Source organism: Schistocerca serialis, chromosome 11 (assembly GCF_023864345.2).
Source record: "Schistocerca serialis cubense isolate TAMUIC-IGC-003099 chromosome 11, iqSchSeri2.2, whole genome shotgun sequence".
Taxonomy (NCBI): Eukaryota; Metazoa; Arthropoda; class Insecta; order Orthoptera; family Acrididae; genus Schistocerca; species Schistocerca serialis.
In genome coordinates, this window is record NC_064648.1 from 50,002,120 (window position 1) to 50,027,653 (window position 25,534).

Genomic DNA, 25,534 nt, shown 5'->3' on the forward strand with positions numbered 1-25,534 from the left:
AGAGTCCTGTCAGGAGGGAGATAAAGATTGCAAACTGTGACTGCAGAGTCTAAGTGGACCCTAACAGCAACCGCTTCCAATGTAGTTTGGAGAGGAATCCATGTGGTAGCAATGTCTGTACAGACCAACGTACAAACGCCACCAGAAGCCCACAAGGGTCCGACCCGATTTCGACAGAAAACACGGAACCCACGGAGGGTTGGTGAGTGAGCATCAGTAAAATGAGATTCCTGGAGAACCACACAAGCTGCAGAGTTGGACGAAAGAAGGGATTTCAATTCCGGAAGGTGACGATAGTATCCATTACAATTCCATTGGAGAACCACAGAACGATGGTTTAAATGAGGGCTGAACACGCTAAATCCAGTCATACCGCCGGGTCCCCACCCGTCACCGACAAGGAGGGGGCGACATCCATGAACGACAGGTCAGAATCTGGTTGTGAATTCGGGGAAGGGACCTCCGGTGACACCAGAGGCTCTTTGTCCCGGGACTTATGTTTCTTCTTCTTTTCAGGCTGAGATCGAGGAGGGGTGTGTGGCATAAAGGAGCCAGCTGCAGCAAGATCAGGAACAGAAAGAGACCGGGCAACCTGGGGGCCGACAGACCGTGGCTCTCGCGGTCGCCGCGCGGCAGCAGACCTTTGATCTGGAAGGTGCCGAGAAGGGGCATCCCGGGAGAGGCACCCTTCACCGGCAGACGCCGAAGGAGTGGGACACTTCTCCGGCTGGGGAGGGGGAGCAGCGCCCATAGGAGAAGGTGTGGGAGCCGCAGGGGAGGGGGGGAGGAGAGGGGTCCGGGATGGGGGTAAGGAAGGAGGAGGAAGGGGTGAAGATTTAACCAAGGCGTAACTAGATGTCATGGACACAGGGTGCAGTTGTGCATATTTCTTATGGGCCTCTGTGTAGGTTAAACGATCAAGGGACTTATACTCCTGTATCTTTTTTTCTTTCTTATATACTGGGCAATCTGGTGAACATGGAGAATGACTACCATGACAATTTACACATACAGGAGGGGGAACACAAGGACTCCTCTCATGGAGTGGACGTCCACAGTCACCACAGAGAGGGGCCTGGAAACAGCAAGAAGACATGTGGCCAAAACGCAAGCACTTAAAACACCTCATAGGAGGTGGGACGTACGGCTTCACATCACAGTGATAGACCATAATCTTAACTTTCTCAGGGAGGGTATCCCCTTCAAAGGCCAGGATAAAGGCACCAGTATCAATACGATTATCTTTAGGACCCTTCTGAACACGCCGAACAAAGTGAACACCCCGCCATCCGAGATTGTCCCGGAGTTACTCATCAGTCTGAAGGATGAGGTCCCTGTGAAAAATCACACCTTGTACCATATTTAGAGACTGGTGAGGGGTAATGGACACAGGAATTGTGCCAAGATGGGTACAGGCACGTAGGGCCGCAGATTGGGCAGCTGAAGCAGTTTCTATCAGCAATGAACCCGACCGCATCTTGCTCAGGGAGTCCACTTCGCCGAACTTGTCTTCAATGTGTTCCACAAAGAATAAAGGTTTGACACTGGTGAAAATATCTCCATCAGTCCTGGTGCAAACTAGATAACGGGGGAAACGTTTTGCCCCTAGACGACGGGCCTGACCCTCTTCCCAGGGGGTAGCCATGGAAGGGAAGGACGAAGGAGCAAGAGAAGCAGCACTTGAGGAATCAGTTCCACGCAGAGAGATGGCCGTGGAAGAACGGCCAGAGTTTTGGACCTGTATGCATTTCATCTGCATAGCATCCGCCCTGATACCACCCACTCCGATCAGGGGCTCTCCTCACGGGCGCCACCCAGCCACGGCAAGGGCCGTCTGGCACGGTGGCCATTGCCGGGAGTTCTGATGCTCCAGGATGATGAGCAACCACTCCAAGGCATGCATGAGGAGGTCACAGGTCAGGTATCAGAAGTGAGATCCCTGTGTGTTCAGGGGGCGCAACCAAAAGGGTACATAGCGACCCCATCACACGGGCTGGCTACCGTGCTGGCTATGCACCCTAGCATCAGACAACGACGTGAAAGAAAAGGTGGAATGTACTAGGAGGGCGCACGTCGGAGACACTAGGTAAGGTGCCGTTCCCCAAATGGCTCACACTACAGAGGAGAAATTTTGTAATGGAGGTCAAACCCCAGAGGGGGACCAAGGAATGCCAAAAGGAGGAGATGATTACGCAACAAAGCCGGAGTGTAAAACCAACAGAACCAGGAGGATAACGGGGGCCAACATAAGCAAGGACACCAATAGAGGGAGAGGAGAGGGCGAGGGGAAAGGAGCATGGAGGGGAAAGGAGGGGAAGGGAAAGGAAATGCAGCCCGGGAGAGAAAGAAGGCTGCAATGGCTCGGGGCCCCGTGCTCGCCACGCACGTATCCACAAAAGAGTTGTGGACCCCATGGGGGGACATGTGGGTGAAGATGTACTTACAGACAAATGGAAAAATCACTATTTGAGTGTACTACTGAAATAAATTTTTTTAAGGGATTGGATTACAATGGTCTCAATAAAACTCATACGATAAATCTAAAACATTTATTATGAAAGCACACAGACACCAACATCTTAAACATAACACCCTGCTATTTTCATCAACTACGTCCAAATTTTTTTGTTACTTTGTGATAGAGTTTTGTCTATTTTGGCCAGTTTCTTCATCTGCTTCAGGGTATGTGGGAGTTTTCTGATAAAATCTGCAATATTGATGAAACAATAATAAAAATGTTGAAAATGTTATTTTAAAAACTGTTCAAAAATTAAGGTGTATTTTATAGTCTGTAAAACATGGTATGTAGTGATGAGTCACATCCTGCCTTCAGAGTTTGGAAGAGTACATTATACAAGAGAGATATTGCAAGATATTGCAGTAGGCTCACAGAGGATCACTGACCTATACGCCATAGAAAAGATCCACATATAAGAAGACTGAATAATGCTGCTTTCAAAAATAATTTTTACAAAAAAGCTCATTATCCTGAATGCACACTATAGTACAGTATTTAATGCCCAAGCTTAAACTATTGGCTGGAGTCCATATAGTGTTGTTGTTTCTACTGAACATTTGTTAGAATATGAATGGCAGTTGGAGACATTGAAGCACAAGCATCTATTAATACATCTTTCACAACTTTTGCTTTAATCTCTGAACTTTATCTGAGGGTCCAGAAACCTAGCAGAGAATTTCTTACAAATAGACAAATACAATGCTAGAAATAGAGAAAGTTTTAATCATTGTCATTAAAATGTTGGTGCAAGTACACGGGTGTCCAAAATTAAAACAACAAATGGAAATTTTACTAGGTTGCAGTTATTTTGCCACAAAACAGTGTAAGCAGGTGATAGTAAAGTAGAAACAATTCAAGAATACAGACTGTAAACAACATGTGTAATTTTAGACAAAAATGTTGTTCTTTTTTTCTAACTTAACGGATTTGCACACACATTCAGACAACTGGTTAGTGTGCTCAGTATGGGGTGTGACCACCTCTGGCAACAATACAGGCCTGATAATGATAGGGCATGCTGTGAATATCATCAGTCACAATGATAGGGCATACTGTGAATATCATCAGTCACCTGTTGAGGCAATAATGCCCATTCTTCCTGTAGAGCTGCTCGCAGTCTTGGAGAGTGGTTGGCGGATGCTGATGTCATGCAAGCCATCTCCATGGTGCATCACAGGTATGCTCTATGGGACTCAAATTGGGACAGTGAGCAGGCCAACCATGCGTGCAATACTGTTTCCAAGAAAACATCAACCAGCTGTCTCTATGGGTGTCAAGCATTAACATCCATCAATACAAAGTGTGGGCACAAAGTACCCTGCAACAACTGCAGGTGAGGTCCCAAGATCTTGCACTACTAAGGCGCTACTATTGTGCTCTTAAAGCCAAATAACAGTCCTCTCTCCTGAAATCACACATGGTCGGCCCTGCCCTGTTCTTCGGGATACAGTTTTGGTTTCTATAAACTGTCAGCAAATCCGAGAAATGACAGAACAATTCACATTACGCCACTGGTCAAAATCAGTTTGCTGCTGTCCTGTTTCCCTTCTTTCTATGGCCCACCACTGCAGAGTGTCTGGTAAACATCTTCTCTGCACCATCTGTGACTGTGTAAAAAGCTATTGTGGCTGTTGCGCTACCTGGCAGACACTACCTTTTTTCATAGGTGCCCTGACATCACCGTTGGCACGGTTGTCAGTTGACCAGAATGCCATCTTATATGCAGAACACAATACGGACATCTGTGTGACAGTGTGTATGATTATGTTGTGAATTGGACACAGGTTGGGGACAGAGCAGTTTGTTGCTTTAATTTTGGAGACCAGTGTATGTTTTACATTCTTTAAGTTGGGATACTGAATCAATCATCTTACCTGTAAAATCATTGCTCATAGCACTTGTTTTCATATTTTCAGTTTTCTTGGTGGTGCACTTACTGTTTTCATCATTGGTGGATTCTTTACTATCTTTGCCTAGTACTGAGACTGTAGTATTTGGCTTTAATTTTCCATAATTTATGTTATTACTTGATTGAATACTACAAGAAACTTCATTTTTACCAACACCATCATTCTTGTTCTCATATATTATGGCATTATAACATTCTTTTTGTTCACTGATGTGTTTGTTTCTACTCTTTAGAACTCTCCTTTCTGAATTTGTAAAATGAATTGGGTTTTCAAATTTATTATATAGACAGTTATTGCCATCTAAAGAATCACTATTCACAACTTTGTCTGAGCCAGGTATAGATGGCTGTCATTATTTTTTACTTTTCTTTACATTTCTGTCAGCTAATTTTTTCTTTTGTTTTGAGTCGACTGCATTTCTTATGCTTTTTAGTGGTACTGCCTCTGGATTGTTCATTTCATATTTTTTCTTCTCACGTGCACTTTGTACTCTGTTGCTTTTCACAGCCTGTAAAAATAATTAAATAATTCAAAACATGCACATCAACTGAATTCAAATGTAAATCAGTCACCTACATTACACCACCACAAATAATGATATATATAAAACATTTTAAAATAAATTAAAAATACAGGTGAGAAAAGCTTTTAGTTCAATAATTTTTCATCACTGTGGGTGATGATAATCAACTATCACACAGATGGGGTGTTAAGAAGCATAAAGGTACATAATAGCTACAGACACTACTAATGCTGGAGCAATCAAAAATGGTGACCAGCCCTCATACACAGCCTCAATTTTTGTTAGAAATGTCCTCTGCCTGCTACTACCATCGTGTTCCATTCACTTTTTGCTCACTTATCCCATCAGGTCCCACCGATATTCTAGTTGGGAGACACGTTCAGACCTTTCACATGTGTGTAAATAGAAACTGCATTTCTCCACATTCTGCATATCAGCACTCTTGCACCAAGCATGTAACAGTCATGCATAAAATAATGTATTTCCTACCCTTTGCATGATTACAAATATTTACAGAGACCAGGAAGAGGACTTTAAAAAGCTGCAAGATTATTCAGTCATTTGATAAACTGATGCACTACATAAATGAAACAAAATGTGAAGGCACAGTGATGTGGTAGGCTATTCATCCAGTAGAAATATCATTGGTTATTTGAGAGATGAAAGAGAAATGAAGAGGTGGGAGAGTATCATGGTGAATTAATAACCACTACTCCACTACAGCCAGTCCATCCGTTTTGTTGTATTCATATCCTAACAAGTTGGTGCAGAGTGTAAATGTCATTTCAAGCTACTTTTATTATTTTAGGACTTCTTGCCATCAAACTCCATGTTATTTTGCTAATTAATGTACTATGCAGCATGTAATCTATTACAGGAGTGAAAAATTTTGTGCATGTCCACATTTTGTTATGATTGTCAGCTAACGGCATGCTTCTCCTTTCACGATAGCAGGGGCTGGAATTGAACTAGCACTAAACAGATTCACTGATTAAATTTTGTCATGTCATTTTGAGCTCAATTTTTTGGTTATTCTATACGATTTCCTTCCAGGGATCATTTTCTTGATTCAAAATATTATTCATAATATATAAAAACAATCTGTGAGTGTTCATGTTTCCCACTCACTGCTACATTGTTGTTGCTTCATTAGTTTTCCTGTAGTTTCCTGCTTCACCTGACACAATTTCAGGTTTCTTTGTGACTACATAATTTGAGTGTTTACTGGGTGGGACAAAATAATTTTTTAACTGGGCGTTCTTTACTGTAGCTCCGAAATGCTATATGTTTACAATACAAGACTTCATGTACACTCTCTCCCTTTTCTAGATCAAAAGAACATAATATCTTAACAATTTGTGAAGTTTTGGGCTGACTCATGTTGCAGATACTTTCTGTTTTACTAAAACAGTAATCTTATGGTTAACAAAATATGTGATTAATTAATTTGGATCAGAATGGAATTTAAGTTTGTAGCACTCTTGAAACATTCTTTTGGAAGATGATAACATCATAGATAAACATAAGTGAGAACATAATTATCAACAAAATATTTACCTACAAAATTATGACAATATGGTTTATAGTTAAAGTAGTCATTTAGCCAAAGATGTTAAAGCATTTTCGTCCATACAAAATTCTTATTACTGATTTTTTGATAGGGAGGAAAAAATGTGTGCATATGAGGTTCAACATCAACAGGGATGCAGGAAAATATGGAATACACATTCTTACAGGGTTAGGAATTCCCATCAGAGAGCCTCGCTCCAGGCATATTCCAACTGGTAATACCACCTGAGCATATGAACAATGTTTCCTCGGGAGAGAACTGGAAGCTACAGGAAAAGTTCAAAGCAGAGCCACTTGGAGCTGGTGACTGGCCAAGGCTACACATTGGGAATTATACCAAATGCAAAAACCATCAACATACAGTTCACACCACTGGTCTGACAGACGTGACTAGTCAAATGACAGCAATGAGGAAGAGAGTCACACTCAGCATGGAGCCCTGAAGGACACTGTTCTCTTAAATCTGTGGGCAGCTGAGTGATGTACCAACCCTGACATGAACAAACCAACAAAAAAATCAATATCGAGCACCAAAAGCCCCAGTTATGGACAGTAAGTAAAATGGTGTCATACACATTACGTAGGTAAAAAGAAGACTGCAATGAGGTGTTGGCATTAAAAAATAGCCTTATGGACTGCTGTTTTCCATCTAATCAAATGGTCATTTGTGGTCTTACACATTCAATAATGAGACAACACTTAAAAATACAACAGAATTCACACAATATGTCAAAGACATACAAGTACGTGATGGAGCCACACTTTCCTCATTTGACATATAAAACCTTTATTCATCCATACCAATAGATCCCACACTACAGATAATCAATGCCAACCTACATTAACACAAAAAAAATCCCTTCAACTCACATTTCTGAACCAATGGACATGCTTGAATTCACACTTTCACACAACTATTTTAAATTTAACAATAAAATCTACAAACAAACAGATGGTCTGGCAATGGGTTCAAATCTTTCCAGATTGCTAGCAGAAATATTTATAAGTAACCTAGAAGACAAAATCCTAAATTCCAATCACCATCTCCAGGGAAATATCATCTACTACTACAGATATGTAGGTGGTACCATCATTTTAATCAAAGGCACTAAAGATGACATCAGTGAGTTGAACCAGTTTTTGAACAACTACCATGAAAACATAAAATTCACATTTGAACACCAAACAGATGACAGTATAAATTTCCTAGACCTTACCATTAGAATAAAGAATAACAGACATGAGTTTGAAATTTATCCACAACACATACCACAATCCACAACTCCTCTTGTCATCCCACAGCACACACAATGGCAGCATTCCGGTAAGTGATCAATAGAGCTATCCAACTACCACTCTCTGAAGAGAAATGTGATCAAGAATTTAAAACAATAAAACAAACAGCTTTTGAGAATGGTTATAACAGCTCCATAGTAGACACCTTAAAACACTCAATAATGGCAAAGCAATCACAACACAAAAAACAAAAAGAAAATAACATCATTCATACAATCCCATTTCTAGGGAACATTTAATATCAGACTGCCAATGTCTTCAAACGAAAAGGCATAAGCATATCCTTTACAACAGACAACAAGATTGGACAGAAGTTACCCCACAACATCGGCACACGAAACCCACTACATCACACAGGTGTGTACAAAATTGAATGTTTGGGCTGCGACTACTTCTACATAGGCCAGACAGGCAGATCATTTGGGATTGAATTCAAGGAACACATGGCAGCACTAAAAAACAAAAAAATACCACACATCAGCAATAGCCACCCACCCGCATGAAAAAAACACCATGTTAACAACACAAGTATCAGCATCCTACACATCCAACCAAAAAGCAGAAAACTAGACAGCTTTGAAACACACCAAATAAAACAACCTGAATCCATCTTAAATGACAAAAATGACAATATTTAAAATAGTATCTTCTCTGTTTTCAGCAACTGCCTACATCATTAAAATACACACACACATACACACACACACACACACACACACACACACACACACACACACACACACAAGCACACGTGCTCATGCACACACACCTTAATAGTTACCATAAATATTGACAGCTGCCAAGAGTACAAGAGATTGACCTCATTTACAGATAATTCATCACACCTACAGCTTGTACACCTTGTCAGCTTGAAACTATATGTACATCAACTACTGGCAGAAATTGTATATCTATCTGCATATTTTAAAGCATTAACCAATGTATTACCCCAACCTTTAGGCAGCAAATATATGTAGCACGTAAACATAAGACCCCTTGCCATGTATAGTTTACTCTCATACAATCACTCTTTCCACCTTCTCTCTCTCTCTCTCTCTCTCTCTCTCTCTCTCTCTCCCTCACCTTCTCTACCTCTTCCTCTCCTTCTGCCTCCAGCCTGCCACATCTGCCTATTAATCTCAATTGTCATTTATATATAATTTTCCTGCTGTAGCCAATATGATTACTGTACTCAAAGTCTGTAACGTATCACCTGACTGTCATTAACAAGTATGAAGTTTAAGCCATTTTAACATTTCACCTGACTGTATAAACAAGTGTGAAGTTTAAGCTGTTTTAACTTGTCAAAATTGGATTTATGTGCCACCTGAATTACACACACATGTATTCGTCACCTCAAAACAAACACCTCCAAATCCTTTACATAACTATTCTGTAATAATGTTGTTACGATATATATTCCTTGTACTTTGCGATTATGTCTTCTCTTCTGCTATACGAACCTTGCACCCAGCAGATTCCAGATGCCATATTTGTTTACAAATATGACAATATACATGTGATGTGTTATGACAGCAAAAGGAACCTGCAACCACTGGAGATACTCTATTTTACTTATTTTATGTTTACTGTTAGATATCAGTTTAATTTTTGTCAGAAGTAACCCAAAACCATGTTCTGAAATAGTGTCTTGTTTCTCCACTAAACAGTGCCACAAGTTCCTCCAAAAAGTCGTAACACAACACACACAGAAATGTCATACTAACTAATGTAAATCCACCCGATGATGGAAGTTTAAACCTTCGAAACGCGTTGTGCAAATAAATAAAACGGTGACTGGTAACAACAAACATGTTTTTTTGATTTAATGTCAATAACAGTCACGGTAAAGCCTAACCTAAAATGTTCGAATTTATAGGATTGACCCTTCCAGAAACTAAACTGACAGGGGGCGAAAGGTCCCACAACAGAAAACCCAAAATAACCGTCGTGCTATAATCTTTTCAACCAATTTGCAGAGGATGTTGGTGAGGCTAACTGGCCAGTAGATGTTGATGGATGTGGAGTTTTGTCTGGTTAGAATTGGGAAGTTCTCAGTCAGTGAAAGGTTGTTATATCATTCAGAGTGGTGAGGGTGAACAATAGGGGTATATCTGCAACTTTCCCATTATGCAGTCATAAGGTAGTTGGGTAAGAAGAGCTCACAGATGCTGATACAGAATGGGTTGCAAGGTGTTCAGCAAGAACTGACACCGGTTGTTACTCTTTGGTGGCCCAGAAGACTATGGAGCTTGGTCTATACACAGAATTAAGACATACATTCCCAAGGTGCAGATATGGTGCTCCCAGCATTCCTCCTTACTGTCCTTAATTAGACTGTGAGGCTTGTGTGCAGTCACGTCAAACTGATGAGTGTGGTCTCTGAATGATGTCACTTGAGACATGCAGTGCCCTTAAATGATCCTGAATTGTTGCTGCAGTGTCTTTGGTCAACCACTGCACTGCCCGGTGGCAGTAAGGGCCTGTAGAAACGGGAATAACAGTTCCTGGAATGCAGACGATCAGTTAGGACACATCACTCAGAACATGAAGTGGTAGCAGAAATATATAAGTGCCAGTTGACCATTTGAAGAGCTCAAAATGGTACATGATCTGTTACACTGACAAAGAAGTATCAGGAACATTGGAAAAAGGCCACTACCATACAAATCATTGTGTAGTGACCATTGCAGTGAGTCCATGAGATTGGGGGAAAAGTCTGGACTAGAGCTATTCAATTAGAAGGCCCCTACCAGACAACATGGTTTTTCCCTACGAGGGGAGAGGTGGTGGTGGTGGTGGTGGTGGTGGTGGTGGTGGTGGTGGTGGTGGTGGGGGAGGGGGGAGCACTTAAATCCCAACATAGGAGAAAAATGGGAGGGGGAGGGAGAGGAGTTGTTGGATTAAGTTGGTCACCTCAAGGTAGGTAAGTGCCCTGCTTGATATAGTGATCAATAGGGCTGTTTGTATTTGTGTTGCTGTTGCATCCAGTGTGGATGCAAACAGGTACAAGCATTATGGTTGAGTGGTCTTGCACATGGGCAGGGTCATGTGCAAGAAGCACAAACAAAAGTAGGGATTGGTCAGTGGTCAGACATTGGAGAGTTGTTGTGGTAGATGCACATGTGTGAACGCGAGAGAGAGCTCTTCTGTGTAATGGTCTCTATAGCACTTATTTAAATGTTAGTGGTGTCAAGACTGAAGATAGCTGGGTTGGATCATAGTAAAAATTGTCTCAGTTATGTAAATAGTCGAAATTCAGGAATTTCCGACTGAACTGATGGTAAATTGTCCAATGTGTAATGGTGTAGAAATGCACAAAGGAGTGCATTAACAATGGTTACCAGTATAGAGACATGAAGACATCATCCTGCCACCATGGCATCTCAACTTGTAACAAAAGAAGGCAAGATATGAGACTTTTGTTAATAATTTTTATAATTTGAAAATAATTTCAAATCTATGCAGAATACCACCAGTCGATAATTTCAATTTGTAATCAATTTAGTAGTAATATGGAACTAGTTATTGGAATTCTTGTAAAGTTATTTTGCCTTAAGCCACATTCCTCTTTCCTAAAGTACATTGCTATTTGAATATCAGTATTACTATTCAAGTTTATTTGTAGCACAGTATAAAGAAAAAACTTGTCGTCTTATCCAATGTTACATTATGATGATGTATGCTCCTTTAGAGCGGCACTGTTAGTGCAAAGACAATGTGATCACCTGTTTATAGGTAATTTGTTTAAAATTATCTGTCACTGAATTACAAAAGTTCTTGCAATGAATTATTTAAAGCCTAAATCAATTCAGTTCATTTCAGTCAACAATATTATTCCATTAGTAGCAAGTGTGCTAAGAATATTAAAATTTCAGTTCTGTGTTTACAGAGAAATAAAATTTCATTCTTGCAGGTAACTTTTCAGTCAAACAACAAGTCAGTGAAGTCATCTAAAGTCATTAAAATTAATTCAAACAGGGAACAAAATTTGCTGCTCTAGAGCTGGCGACCGACCTTCATTGAATTAGTTAGTTCTCCACACGGAATAACTCTTGGTAAGTGACCAATGCTCTCATAGGAATTTGCTTAGGCTACCTGCTGTTATGGCTGCCAACTGGGATTCTAAATCGATAGGAAAGTGGGTAAGGTAGAAAGTGCGACTGTGTATGAAATGTAAGGCAGTGTTCTACCTAGGATTGTTTATTGTTTAGTAATTGTGTTTGATAACAGGTGAACATTGTGTGTAGTGTCTCACTAATGCTCAACTGAGTGAAGTGACAGCATCGTAGAAAATACAGAATAAGGCAGGCAGCCAGCAGTTATATGAATGAGTGCCACGTGACCAGTCATGGCAACAAAAAATTTCCAAATACGCTGGTGTAGAAGCAGTACATGGCTGCCAATTCCAGCAAAGTTACCACAGTAAAATTTGAGTCATTCACTAAATTTTGTGAGTGATAAAGTCGAGTGGTGACATTAGGGTTGAAGAGAGTCAGTTGTACTTGACATTACAGGGACTGAAATAGAACATCACTTACATTGTAGATGGAAGTGACATCAGAATAACAATGCACAAGAAACGTGATTTGGGTTTGTCATTCAGGTTTCAACTCTTTACACCCCAAATTTAATTATATTATCAAATAATTTTTATACCATTGCACCTGTTGACTGCGTGACAGGATTTTTAAAATTTGTGCGTTACTGCAGTAAAATGGTAATTTACAGAACCTTCAGTTTTGTAATTTTGGCATTGTAAAATAAATACCAAAATTGGTAAGTCCATGCGATAACCTGTATAATAATAGGAAACCTAACATTCAGAACAGTTAAGCAGCTTGTACTTCACTGCGTGAAAATTTTAGATTGGCACAAATGAGAGAGGCACAAGATGATGTCAGGTCCTAATGTACCAGATGAGGCATTGTCTTTTGATCACAAGATGGCAGAAGACAGTGTAAGACAGAACAATAATTTAGAACACAGGTCTTGAATGGTGTTACCAGCAGTGAAAACATTAATTTTTTTATTTTATTTTTGTTTTTATTTTATTTTATTTTATTTATTTATTTTTTTTTTTTTTTGTTGTTGGTGGATGCAACTGTACATGTGGATTAGACAATCTGTTAAGAAGATTTACGCTGATTATAAAAATGGAACAGGATTTCGGTCATGTAAAAATTAAAACTGAACCATATGTGACAGTGGAGGGGATGCAGATGGATATCGGTGTTGATTTAGTGACTCAAATAATGTTATGGCTACAGGTATTACCACTGATATGAACAATGTGGATGCAGGTTTCAAAAATAATGCAAAGCAGCTGGAAACTAACATGAACACTATTATGATGCAGTTAGAGTGTAAAATAAATACTAGCCTGGATACAAAATTGACACAAAAGGAAACAAAGATGACTAAACTGAAAGACAAAATTGATATTCAAGTGAAAACCGAGTATATCAAAATAGGAACCATGATATCCAATTTGGATTGAAATCTTTCAGGCAAGATTGACACAAATTTAATGATTTTCACTGCAGAAAGCCAATGCATAACTGACATAAGCAAACTGGTAAACAATATGAAGTTGATGTAACTAAAATTAAGACAAAAATTGCTAGTATGAAAGAAAGATTTGATTTGGAAACTTAGAGAGTAGAATGAGAGCTAGAACCTCTTATAGAAGGACAGCTGCAAGTTATAAAACCCACAGTTAGGGCTGAAATTTCAGATGAAACACAAGCCAAACTGGAAGCATTATGCAACACAATGAAGAGTATACTAGAGAACATGGGTTCTTGCATTCAACAGCAAGAATCCACAACAATTCATACAGAGGTGGAATTGGTACATTTGCAGGTACAGAATCAGACACTGAGTAGTTACACACCATTTGTAACAAAGAATTCTGGGATTTTAAGTATAGAGGGTAAGTTTGGCCCTCAGAAAAAACAGGGAGGTTGGCATCCTACCGACTTCATCAAAAACTGTATGTGTTACCCACAATGTCAGACAAAGAAAGGATAAATTCAGTAACTAATTTGTTAACAGGAAATGCTAAGTGATGGGGACTGAATTTGGATGTGGAGAATTTGCCATTCTCTGAATTTTTGAGAGTAAGTTTCTGGAAGAGTTTTAGTCTGTCCAGAAACAAGACCAATTGTGATGAGAGTTTATCATTGCCAGAAAGCCAAAACATGGATAAAGATCCATGAAGGAATATTGTGAATCATAGTTTAAGAGCTTGGAGTATTTAAAAAGCTGAAGGTCTGAATCTGAGATAGCTTGAGAACTCAAGACGAAGTTGCCATATGATTCCAAGCCATACGTAGGATGTAACCATCATAATTTTGAAGACTTTCTGGAAAAGCGGAGAGCAAAAATATAGAGTGCAAAACTCGCAATCGAAGAGGATTCAGGAACCATAATGTCCCTGAAAGAGCTAATGGCAATCAGCCACAAACAAATATGACGAGAGGAACAGTTAGAGAAGGCTGAGGAGGTTGTTACCACCAGGAAGGGGAAACTTAACTGGTAACAGGGTGCAAAATGAACTGGAAAAATAAGATCTGCCTAGATATTACTTAACGAGTCGACAAATTGCAATGAGGATAAATCGTGAAGGAAGAGGAAGGCAGTAAGGGGAAGGATGATGCTGACATGCATGAATATTAAGAGATTATCCCTTTCGCTTCATACGCTCAACAGCTGGAGAAGCAGCCTGCTAAGAATCCGGCAACTTCCATAGAAGAGGCTAATTCTGACCCAAACCTGCAAATAATAGAGTGTCATGTCAATTTCAATAGGTAATAGTGATAGCAGTCATGCATAACCAAGAAAACAAAAGATGTGACAGCAAAAAAGATGAGGTATCCGAAACTGTTGGAGTTTATACAACTGACAGTACTATCGGAGACATCCTACATAGATTAGAAAATTTGCAGGAAAATAAGGAAGATTTGAGCAGCTGCAATGAAGTGGTCATTTTTCCTGACAAACAAGTCGATGGAATTAATTTAAACCCGTGCAACCTGTTCAGAGAACAGACGGGGCAAGAAGAACAAGAAATTGGTCAAAATCAGTATTGTAAGACAGCATCTTTTAAGACTAGCAAGATATGTATGATTCTGATGAATTGTAAATAGAGAAAGATGAACAACTGTAAGAAATATACACTCTAACAGTAAAATTTGTAGTGTCAATTTGAGCTAAAGAAAATAAAACCAAAATCCATCAGGAAAACAATGAAGATGTAGTAAGCGAGGAAGTTTCCAAAACCATGGTAGAAGGGCATAACCAAAATGACACTGTAGAAGAGGATGCGGTCTCAGAATATGTAGGCATTGAGCTATGAGAGAAAGCAGAGCAGGATGGTTGAAATGGAGAATGAAACCTCCAGATAATACTTTCACTATAAAGATGGGTCAGGTATCATGGCAAGACCTTGCAGTTGAAAGGATTTATTATGGGAAAATGAAGAAGACCAGAGGTAGGACACTAGGGTGCAAACCATCATTCCCATTAAAGTACATGGACAGGAAATGTTTGTACTTTTGGATACAGGAATGCAAATAACTACTGTTTCAAATGCTTTTCTTGAAATAACCAGGCACAAACTGGAAATTGAAAATATGCCAGTGGCAGGTCTTAAGGTTATAGGCACCACAGGAGAGAGTAGCAAACTTAAAAAGTACCAAGTATTATTAGATTTTCAGATATAGAGAGAGCGGCTTAGTTACGTATTTCTTGCGGTAACGGAATCAAGTGCCAAAATCATCCTAGGGATTGACTGGTTGATAAACTGAGCTCAAAAAGCTATCATATATCATGCAGAAGGGAGGTAGTTGGACATTCTGTTTGAATCAACCAAGGTATTAGAAGGGAACCAGCTGAATTGTTCAGTGCATACAGATGAAGAGAATTTTGGTTTACGATTGAGGTATTAGTGGTACCCAATACAGAAGATGTTAGACAATGAAGGGAAAGAGCCCAACTTACAACAAGCAGTGGATCATGCAGACAGGTTGTCTATCACACAATGAGAGAAATTATTCCAAGTGTTACAGGACATTAAAGAAGTGTTTTCTGACAGGCCAGAAAAGGTAGTTGGATATGATCATCATACAGAAGTTATTGAGGCTGAAACTTTTTTCAAGTCACCATATAATATTCCATTAGCTAAAAAGGACACAGTACAAAAGGAAATGATTGCATGCTCGAATGAGGATAATAGAAAGGAGCAACAACCGTAATAACAATCCCTTAGTAAATGTAGGGAAAAAGGATAGTAGCATGCGTGTTGTAATAGATGCACGTATGTTATACAAAACTGTCAAGAAAGAGACAAAACACCCTGAGAATATGGAAGATCTTTTACAAAGATTTAGTGAGGTGAAATTTATTTCAAGTTTTGATATGGTGAAAGTGTATTGGCAGGTGGAGTTGAATGCAGACTTGTGAAAGTATATAGCTTTCCTCCTTGCTAGGAAATGTTATCAGACTATGGTGGTTTCATTCAGGCTGAACACCAGTTTTTGTACTCATAAATGCACTTGACAAGATCCTGGGCAACAAACTCAGATCACAAATAGTAATATACATGGATGACTTAATGATTGTGATCAAGACTTGCTAGGAACATCCCACAGGTATCCAGAGCTCTAATTAGGGGAAAATGAACCTGAGATTACAAAAGTACGATTTTGTTAGAAAGAGAGATAAAATTTCAAGGGCATATAGTTACAGCCCAAGGTATAGAAAAAGATCCGTAGAAAATAAGAGCCATTCGAAATTCTTCAGTGCTCAGGACTTGCAAGAAGCTGAAGGCAGTCATTGGATCGTGCTCTTTCTATTGTAAATATGTGCTCAATCAAGTATCTAACAGTCCACACCCGAATAGTCTACTGAATAAAAGTGGCGCATTCATATGGGCTGACAAACATGCAGCATTTAAGAAGCTGAAAGTAACTTTAGCTGGGTATATTAAGTTGTGGTATCCAGACTCCAGTGAACCATACTATTTGGCTATGGACATTTAGACTGTGGCTTGTGGGTGTCAGTTTTTCAGATGATAGAAGCCACGGGATGAAACACTCATTGGCAAACTGCATTTGCAAGCCGAACCCTCAGCAAATACGAATGTAACTATACTGTGTCCGAAAAAGAGGCCCTTGCCATATTCTTGGGTTCTTGTGGGGGAACAAAATCATTATCCACACTGATCATAGAGCCTGACTCTCCTGAAGTACTGTCAATTGCTGCATAATGCACTGGCTTCATGTTCTCTGTTTTTACAGTAATTCAACATGGAAATTAGATACATCGAGGGCGCAGAGCATGCTGTACCTGATGCTCCATCACGACTGCCAGAGTGTAGTGGAAGATCTCAAAAGGTGAGGGATAATGATGTAGCCTGAGAAATAAATTATTTAAAAAATTTAGAGGGAAAGAAAAGAGGAAGTGTCAGAATGCCGATGAGATGCCTAAGTACGTTAAAGTCAAATTTGATGATGTAGATGCTAGGGACATAGGCTCCTATGTAATTTATGAAGTGATATAACACAAGAAGAAGATAAGTTGTCTGGGAATATGGTGAGTTGTCTCACAGCACATAGAGATGACAACTGATTATTTTCACCTAGATTTGGTCAAATGGGACAAAGAAGTGTCCGGAAAAAAAAAAAAGTTGGAGTGTCTACTGTTCAACAACATGGGCCATCGAATTATGCAAAGGGTAAAATCATGTGATCATTAAAAGTCAAAAGTGATAAATGGAACCAGTTGAAGGCCAATGTAGACAATAAAACCCAAGTAAGTACTAGAAATTGTGGCCTTGAACACTTTCGATCCACTACCCAAGATAACAGGAGGTTTTGTTTCTATATTTGTGGCAGTAGATCTATTTTTCAAATATATTACATCGTATCCAATGAAGAAGGCTATGTCAAAACAACTGAACCACATCCTTCACCAGGGCCTTGACTATCTATCATCATTCCCTGAAATGAGGGACATCCTACCTGAGATACTGCCCACACCTCCTAAAGGGGCTTTCCATTGCCGACCCAACCTCCACAACATCCTAGTCCATCCCTATGCCACTCCAATCCCAACCCCTTACCTCTGGAAGACCCAGGTGCATAACCTGTCCAATCCACTTACTCAGACTTCCTATTCTAGTCCTGTCACAGGTTTATCCTACCTCACCATGGGCCGGGACACCTGTGAAAGCAGCCACATCATTTGCCTGCTTTGCTGCTATCATTGCTCAGCTTTTATACTGGTATGACTACCAATCAGCTGTCTATCAGGATCAATGGCCACCATCAAATTGTGGGCAAGAGTAAATCAGACCACCCAGTCGCACAACATGCAGCTGAACATAACACGTTTGATTTCAATGGCTGCTTCACTACCCAAGCCATCTGGATCCTTCCCTCCACCACTAGCTCTTCTGAAATGTGTAGATGGGAGTTATCCTTACACCACCTTCTCTGCTCCCCTTAAGTATTCTTGCCTGAACCTATGGTAACATACTGTCCCCACACTTGCCACCCAATAGTTTCTATCTTGCAGCCATCTGTCAACACATCTGCCTCTCTTTCCCTGCCCCTCTCCTTTTTTGATCATGTTTTCCCAATTTCCTGCCACCACAATCTCCTGATGATGCACCTGTTAGCAGTCTAGTCATTGTACACTCCACCAGACATGGTTTGTCTCTCTCCCACCCATACACTACTACCCCTTCCCCTTCCCTGACCCCTCCAGACTGCTGCTTGCATCCCACGTGATAGTTGCATTCTGGTCCGAGTTACTGAAGTTGCCAGTCGTATGTGCATTAAGTGTGCCTGCTTGAGCATGTGAATGGTGAAATCTGTGGCTGAAAGCTTTATGCAAGTGTGTTTTTAACTGTGTCTGTCTGCAACTTGATGCAGCTTCTTTACGGTAAGTGGCACTCTATCTTTTCCTACATTGTTCATATTTAATTATAAAAGTTAGTGGAAAGAATTATTTGAAGTTAAAATCAATTCAGAGCAGTTTCAGTCAACAGTAGAATTGCACTGCTAACAAGTGTGTTAAGAATATTAAAATTTCAGTTCATTTTTCCATCTTGCATCTGAGTTTACATAGAAACAAAATTTCATTCATGCAGGTAGCTTTCCAATCAAACAAGTCAGTAAAGTCATCTAAAGTTTCCTACAATTAATACAAGTTTTAAACATGCAAAATTGCACAATAACCCTGAAAGAGTGGTTTGGTATGGGGCGGCGGAGGTGTGAAGTGGACTGCGGTAGTTGTCATGGGGTTGTGGACCCCTGCTGCTGCGGCGAGGACAAAGCCTCTCCATCATTTATAGGCCCCCGGTTAACATACAATACAATACTACACAATACAATACAATACAAGGTAGGAGGTGCTACTGTGTACAAAAAAGTAGGGCAGTATTCTCCCTAGGATTGAATCCCCAATCAAAGTTGTGCTTCAATGAAAAAGTTTGATTTGCGATTTATTTTGTGACTTATCCAAATTAAGTATTTTCTGTAGGAGCACATGACAAAAAATTTATTATTTAGTAACTGTGTTAGATAAAGTGTGAATATTATGAATAGTATTTCGCTAATGCTCAACAGAGTGAAGTGACAGCAAAATACATTGCAGAACTCATGGAGCTGGGATTGGTTTTTATGAACGAGTTCTGCATGACTGACCATGACAGCAAAAAATCACCAATTGTGCATGTGCAGAAATAGTGTGTGGCTGCTAATTCTAGCAAAGTTACCACAGTAAAATTTCAAATACTCACTAAATTTTGTCAATGCTAACAATAAGAGAGCCAGTTCTACTTGACATTACAGGAACTGTAATTAAATAAAAATCACTTATATTGCTCAAACAGTCCACAGGTATAGTGCCAGTTCATAGTGCAAATGGGCACAATATTTCGGCGATCAGACACGTTGCCATCGTCAGGTGTGCTGACGAACAGAGCTCCTGAGGGTGGGCAGCCAATTTAAATCCCCTCCCCCTGCGGACCACTCACTTCGCTGTCCGTGCCCGTGTTCCGGCAGTCACAAAGATGTGGGCGGGCGTGCGGGTGCAGACGGTGAAGAGGGCGGCCCGTGGAGGGAGGGGATTTAAATCGGAGCTCAGTTCGTCAGCACAACTGATGATGGCAACATGTCTGATCACCAAAATATTGTGCTCGCTGGACACTATGAACTGGCAGTATACCCGTGGACTGTTCGAGTAACAAATACATTGGGAGAAACTGAAGAATCACATTGCTTATATCGTCGACGGAAGTGACACCAAAATAACAACACAGGAGCAATGTAAGTTGGGTTCGTCTTTCAGGGTACAACTCTACAACCCAAATTTAATTATATTACCAAATAATTTTTGTACCATTGCAAGGTGACAGTAATATCTATTGCACTTCCACTGAATTATCACAGTAATGGTTTTTTGGCTGGTGTTGGGTTGTTGGTCTTTTCTTCAGCCAGGTGAGGGGAGTTCAGGTTCCAGCAGATGGCACACCCAGAATGATGAGAGGGGATAGCCTAACATCCCCATGGTTTAATTTACTTGCAGAACTACCGGAATTTGATATCAAGAGTGTAAAAATGCCCAGTACTGCTGACTACCTCGCCACTGTGAAACTGAATGTAAACAACACAATTTTTTCCAAGGTTCAAAATATGAGAGGCAATCTTTGACATACAGTTTCTGCATTTTGTGTTCTGTAATTAGGGTAGCACACTTCAAGGATCGAGAAGAGTGGTCATTTCTGCAACCGTCAGAGAAAGCTGATAGTGGACATGATCAGTTTTTTGTGAAGTGGCCAACCAGTCTCATACATGCACTGGGTGGACACATGTCCAAAAGCATTGGCAGTTACAGCTTCGCACTGGGGGTGGGAAATACAGCTTCACATCACAGCAGTAAATCATGTTTGTGGTCTTCCCTGGAAGTGAATACTCCTCAAAAGTGAGGAAAAGAGCTCAGTGGCAACCTCGTTATCAGGCAGGCCTTGACATACTCAACACTTTCAATGGATACCACGCTTCTCCAAGTGTTCACATAATTCCTTTGCAGTGTTAGGTTTTGGTGAAAAATTATACCTTGTAAAATGTTTAGGCTCTTGTGGAATATTACACTAGCAGGTACATCACTAAGTATTTTTTACAAGAGCCAAAGCCCATGACTGGGTAGGATTCATCATTTTAATTAAGATTTTTAATGTACTAATGGAGGAGATTTCACCAAATAGATTTTCAATATTCACTAAAGAGAACACTGGTTTAATATGGAGAGAAGATCCTTCATCCGTTGGGGTGCAAACTGGGAATTGAGGGGAGTAAGTTTCTGTAAGCCACTCAGTTTTGTTTTGCTCCCACAATGTGTCATATCCAATGCATGTATAGTGTTCATGATCCAGTCACTCTACAGAATATCTCATCACAATATGATGTGCAATACTTCAAAGGTGGTTTATGATTTTCATATGAATTCATAATTGTGCAACAAAATTTCACTCTTGATGGCATTCCATCTACTTTCTGCTCACACAACTTTTAACAAAATTCCAGGGAACTGACAATGTGTAATAGACTAAACTTTGAAATGCTGTTAAAACATTCACTGGAATGGATAAGTACATTGATCTTCCGTACATCCTCTAATAGTTACTACATTAATAAAAAGCTGGAAAACCCATTCTGCATTTCATAACCTGTTACATGACCAATATTCGAACCATCATCAAGTGTGTGAACATCTTTATATATATGAAAGTAATTAAAAACAGAAGGTATAATCAAAACTAATAGCAATAACATCATTTGTTGTGCTCAACACAAATACGATTCCATAATTTTCACGAGAAATATCTGAGTCTGGCATAGTTTCACGGGGAATGAAATGAAATAAGAGTGTACTTACAGGCAAAGCATTAGAGCCTTGATCATTACATAGTTTCTCTGGTACATTGTTATTTTTCTCTTTGCTGTTGTCTGCCACAAGTTTATGACTGATGAAAGAGTCTCACCTACACAAAGTACATTCTGTATAAGCACACACATACTATTGTTTAACCATGAACAGAAACAGATGAAACAAGTTATATTAACATGGTCAAATGTTTTAAGTCATTTCTCTTAACATTTGAACTGTTCATTCATGAGTCAATGAGGGACTGAGGCTTTGTAATGGAATCTACGGTTGTGAAACATGAAACATGGTATTTTGCTGCTGTGAGCCAATAAATTGGTATGAGTCTCAAAATCTTCTGTGTAAGAATTAGTACTTTAAGAAATTTCCTTCGGAGGAGGAGGAGGAGGAGGAGATTAGTGTTTAACGTCCCGTCGACAACGAGGTCATTAGAGATGGTGCGCAAGATTGGGTGAGGGAAGGATGGGGAAGGAAATCAGCCATGCCCTTTCAAAGGAACCATTCCGGCTAAATTTCCTTCGGCATTTGGAGGTTGTGAGAGTACAGAACTGAGCAGAATCAAATGGAACTTTCATGATATTGTAATTAAAAACTACAGAAAAATATTATTTATATGTACGAGGGTCACTCCAAATGAAATCCATTTTTATTCTACTGTGTTTGAAAGTTTTACAGTGCGTAGATACATCCTTTAGGAATAATATTTCCTTTCCTCCACATAATTTTCATCCCTCTCAGCTGCTTTATGCCATCTTGGAACTAGCGCCTGTACACCTGCACGGTAAAATTATGGGCCAACCTGTTGGAGCCACTGTTTGGCAGAGTGCACAAGGGAGTCATCATCTTCAAACCTTGTTCCACGAAGAGAGTCTTTCAGTTTCCCAAAGAGATGATAGTCACATGGAGCCAAGTCAGGACTGTAAGGCAGGTGTTTCAGTGCTGTCCATCTGAGTTTTTTAATTGCTTCCATGGTTTTTTTGACTGACATGTGGCCATGCATTGTTGTGCAACAGCAAAACATCCTGCTTTTGCCGATGTGGTCAAACATGACTCAGTTGAGCTTGAAGTTTCTTCAGTGTTGTCACATATGCATCAGAATTTATGGTGGTTCCACTTGGCATGATGTCAACAAGTAAGAATCGAAAAACCCATAGCCATAACTTTTCCAGCAGAAGGCGTGGTTTCGAATTTTTTTTTCTTGGGTGAATTTTCATGATGCCACTCCATTGATTGCTTCTTCAGCTCTGGTGAAAAATGTTGGCGCCATGTTTCATCACATGTCACAATTCTACAAACAAATTCATCTCCACAATTCTCGAACTGTTCCAAAAGTTCGCTGCATACCGTTTTTCTTGTTTCTTTGTGAGCCACTGTCAACATCCTGGGGATCCACCTGGCACAAACCTTTTTTAACGCCAACATTTTCAGTATTCTGCAAACACTTCCTTCCCCTATCCCAACGTAGCGTCACAATTCGTTCTCTGTGATGCGTCTGTCAGCAGTCACCAATTCGTTAATTCTCTGCACATTGTCTGGAGTGTATGTAGTATGAGGCCTGCCGCTGTGAGGACAATCCTCAATATTGCCGTGCCCGCTTTCATCACGTAACCTGCTTGCCCACTGACTAACTGTACTGTCATTGACAGCAGCATCTCCATACACCTTTTTCAACCTCAGTTGGATGTTTCCCACTGCCTCGTTTTCACAGCACAGGAATTCTATGACAGCACGTTGCTTCTGATGAACGTCAAGTGTAGCAGCCATCTTGAAGACATGCTGTGATGTCACCACTCATGGGAACAGGTTGAACTAAGTTTGAAAACAAACGGGAAGGATGTATCTACACACTGTAAAATTTTCACACACGCAGAATGAAAACTGTATTTTTACAAAAATAGTGTGCATTTCTTTTGGAGTGACCCTCGTAGATTATAATCTTCATACTCTGCCAGAAAAAAAAAATGCAACACTCTCAGGAGCTGGGTTCAGTGGCAGAAGGGAGTAATCAGCATACACTGAAGGATCATAGTATTTGTGATTCATTTTACACACAATTTGGCAGAAAGATGGTGCTCAAGATATCTGTCTGTGTACCCTCTGTTTTGACTCTGCAGGCACCAACTGTGCTGATTAAGGTGAATAGTGTCTGAAACATTCATTCCAGTGTACAATCACACCCCAGCAATGAGTAACACACCTGTTGAACAGCTTCAGCCATTTGCACAGTCACACTGTGGCACTGGAGGAGGCTGGATGAACGGATCGACAGGTTGCTGTACAGGTTAGGCACAGTTTTTTTTTTATAATTAATAGTGGGTTGCTGCTTTCAACAGCACCCTGTGGAAAATTCCCACACTTGTAGGCCAGGTTCAGGATATTCACACAATACAGACATAAGTCAAAATTGGCAAACTGTGTGAGCAGTGATGGCTGAACAAACATTATCCAGGGGTGAAATCCAGGCGAAGGACCATTGGAAACCATCTGCTCACAGCAGGATTAAGATTGTACGTGATGTGCATTTAAGTGGTATTTATGAAATGAGTGGAGCCCTGAGCTATATCCAGAAGGCTAAAAGAGCCACACACAAATGGAAATGCTATCTGACATTAAAATCAAAGTAAAAGATTGGGTCGCCACCAACTCTAGCCACATGACAAACAAAAGGTTCGATTGAGTTGCAAAATTTGTTAATTTAATCATAAGGAAAAAACTCATAAAAGAACATTCATTGCAATGTCACTCATAAAAAGGTGGGACGTAATTATTAATATGATACAGGGATTGTTCACATGGATCAAATATTAAAATAAAGTAAAAAGTGTGTGACCACTGCAAATAAGAGCAGCTTGCAGCAACATTCATGAAAACAAGATTTACTCTAAAGAATTTGTTTTAAATACAAAGGGAACACTTGTTATTGGACCTGTGCACACTGAAATGCTATGGTGGGCTAACAAGGAAACTACAAGGTAAATGGTGTAGGTAAAGGAGATGTAACATCGGTACACTGGATAAGACGTGAAACAAAATTGTTTGTTTCTTAAAACATTGATATAAGACATCTATAACTGCTGTTGCCTAGTAACTATGCACGATTTCTTGTGAGATGCTATACGATTCACGACAGAATCTCTTAATTTAGAATCATGGTCATAATAAGAGGGGGATGGGAAAAGTTTAATACTCACATTCAGACCCACATTCACTCAAAGAACAGCAAGGGCAGCCCCAAAATCAACATGCAATGAGGCTACGAGGTTTGTTCCGATGTGGTGAGAAATGATTAAATAAAAGAGTAAATCTGAAAATCACGGTTGCATTTAAAGTTGAACCTCGATATGGAGAAACAGCCTCAATGAGGGCCACACGTACCTGCTTACACACTTAACATGAAATCACAAACCACAAATACAACTGAATAATCTGGACAGGACATATTTAATATTCCAAAATCAGAGCAGTAAGTAAACTCTAGGACAGAGGCAGGGGGCCACAGGAAAGTTGGGCTCACAGTTAACTCATGTGGACATGTGGTTTGCAGAGACACAATTTTTATGTACTGTGGCCAAATTTTAGCAACATTAAACTATACAGCCACAAACAATTAACATTTACAGAGGACACATTTGAATAGGCAAAGGGTAATGGCAGAGGGCCAACAAACTCAAGTATTAACCCATGTGGATGGTATCCAATGGACATATAGTAATGAAACAAAGAAAATCCACTAATTCAGAAAAGATCAGAATGTATGCACAC

General features: G+C 40.0%; 1 protein-coding gene across 1 annotated transcript in view; it reads right to left on the minus strand.

Annotated features, from left to right (window-relative positions):
- Positions 1–4,785: 4,785 nt before the first annotated feature.
- The window catches only part of LOC126426993 (uncharacterized), a 229,065-nt gene continuing 208,316 nt past the window's right edge, over positions 4,786–25,534 (minus strand). The window contains exons 8-9 of the mRNA XM_050089151.1: positions 21,764–21,869; positions 4,786–4,936 (exon numbers count right to left, since the gene is read on the minus strand). Of these exons, the coding sequence (XP_049945108.1) occupies positions 4,930–4,936; positions 21,764–21,869 (113 nt within the window). The 3' untranslated portion in view covers positions 4,786–4,929. The remainder of the gene's footprint in view (positions 4,937–21,763; positions 21,870–25,534) is intronic.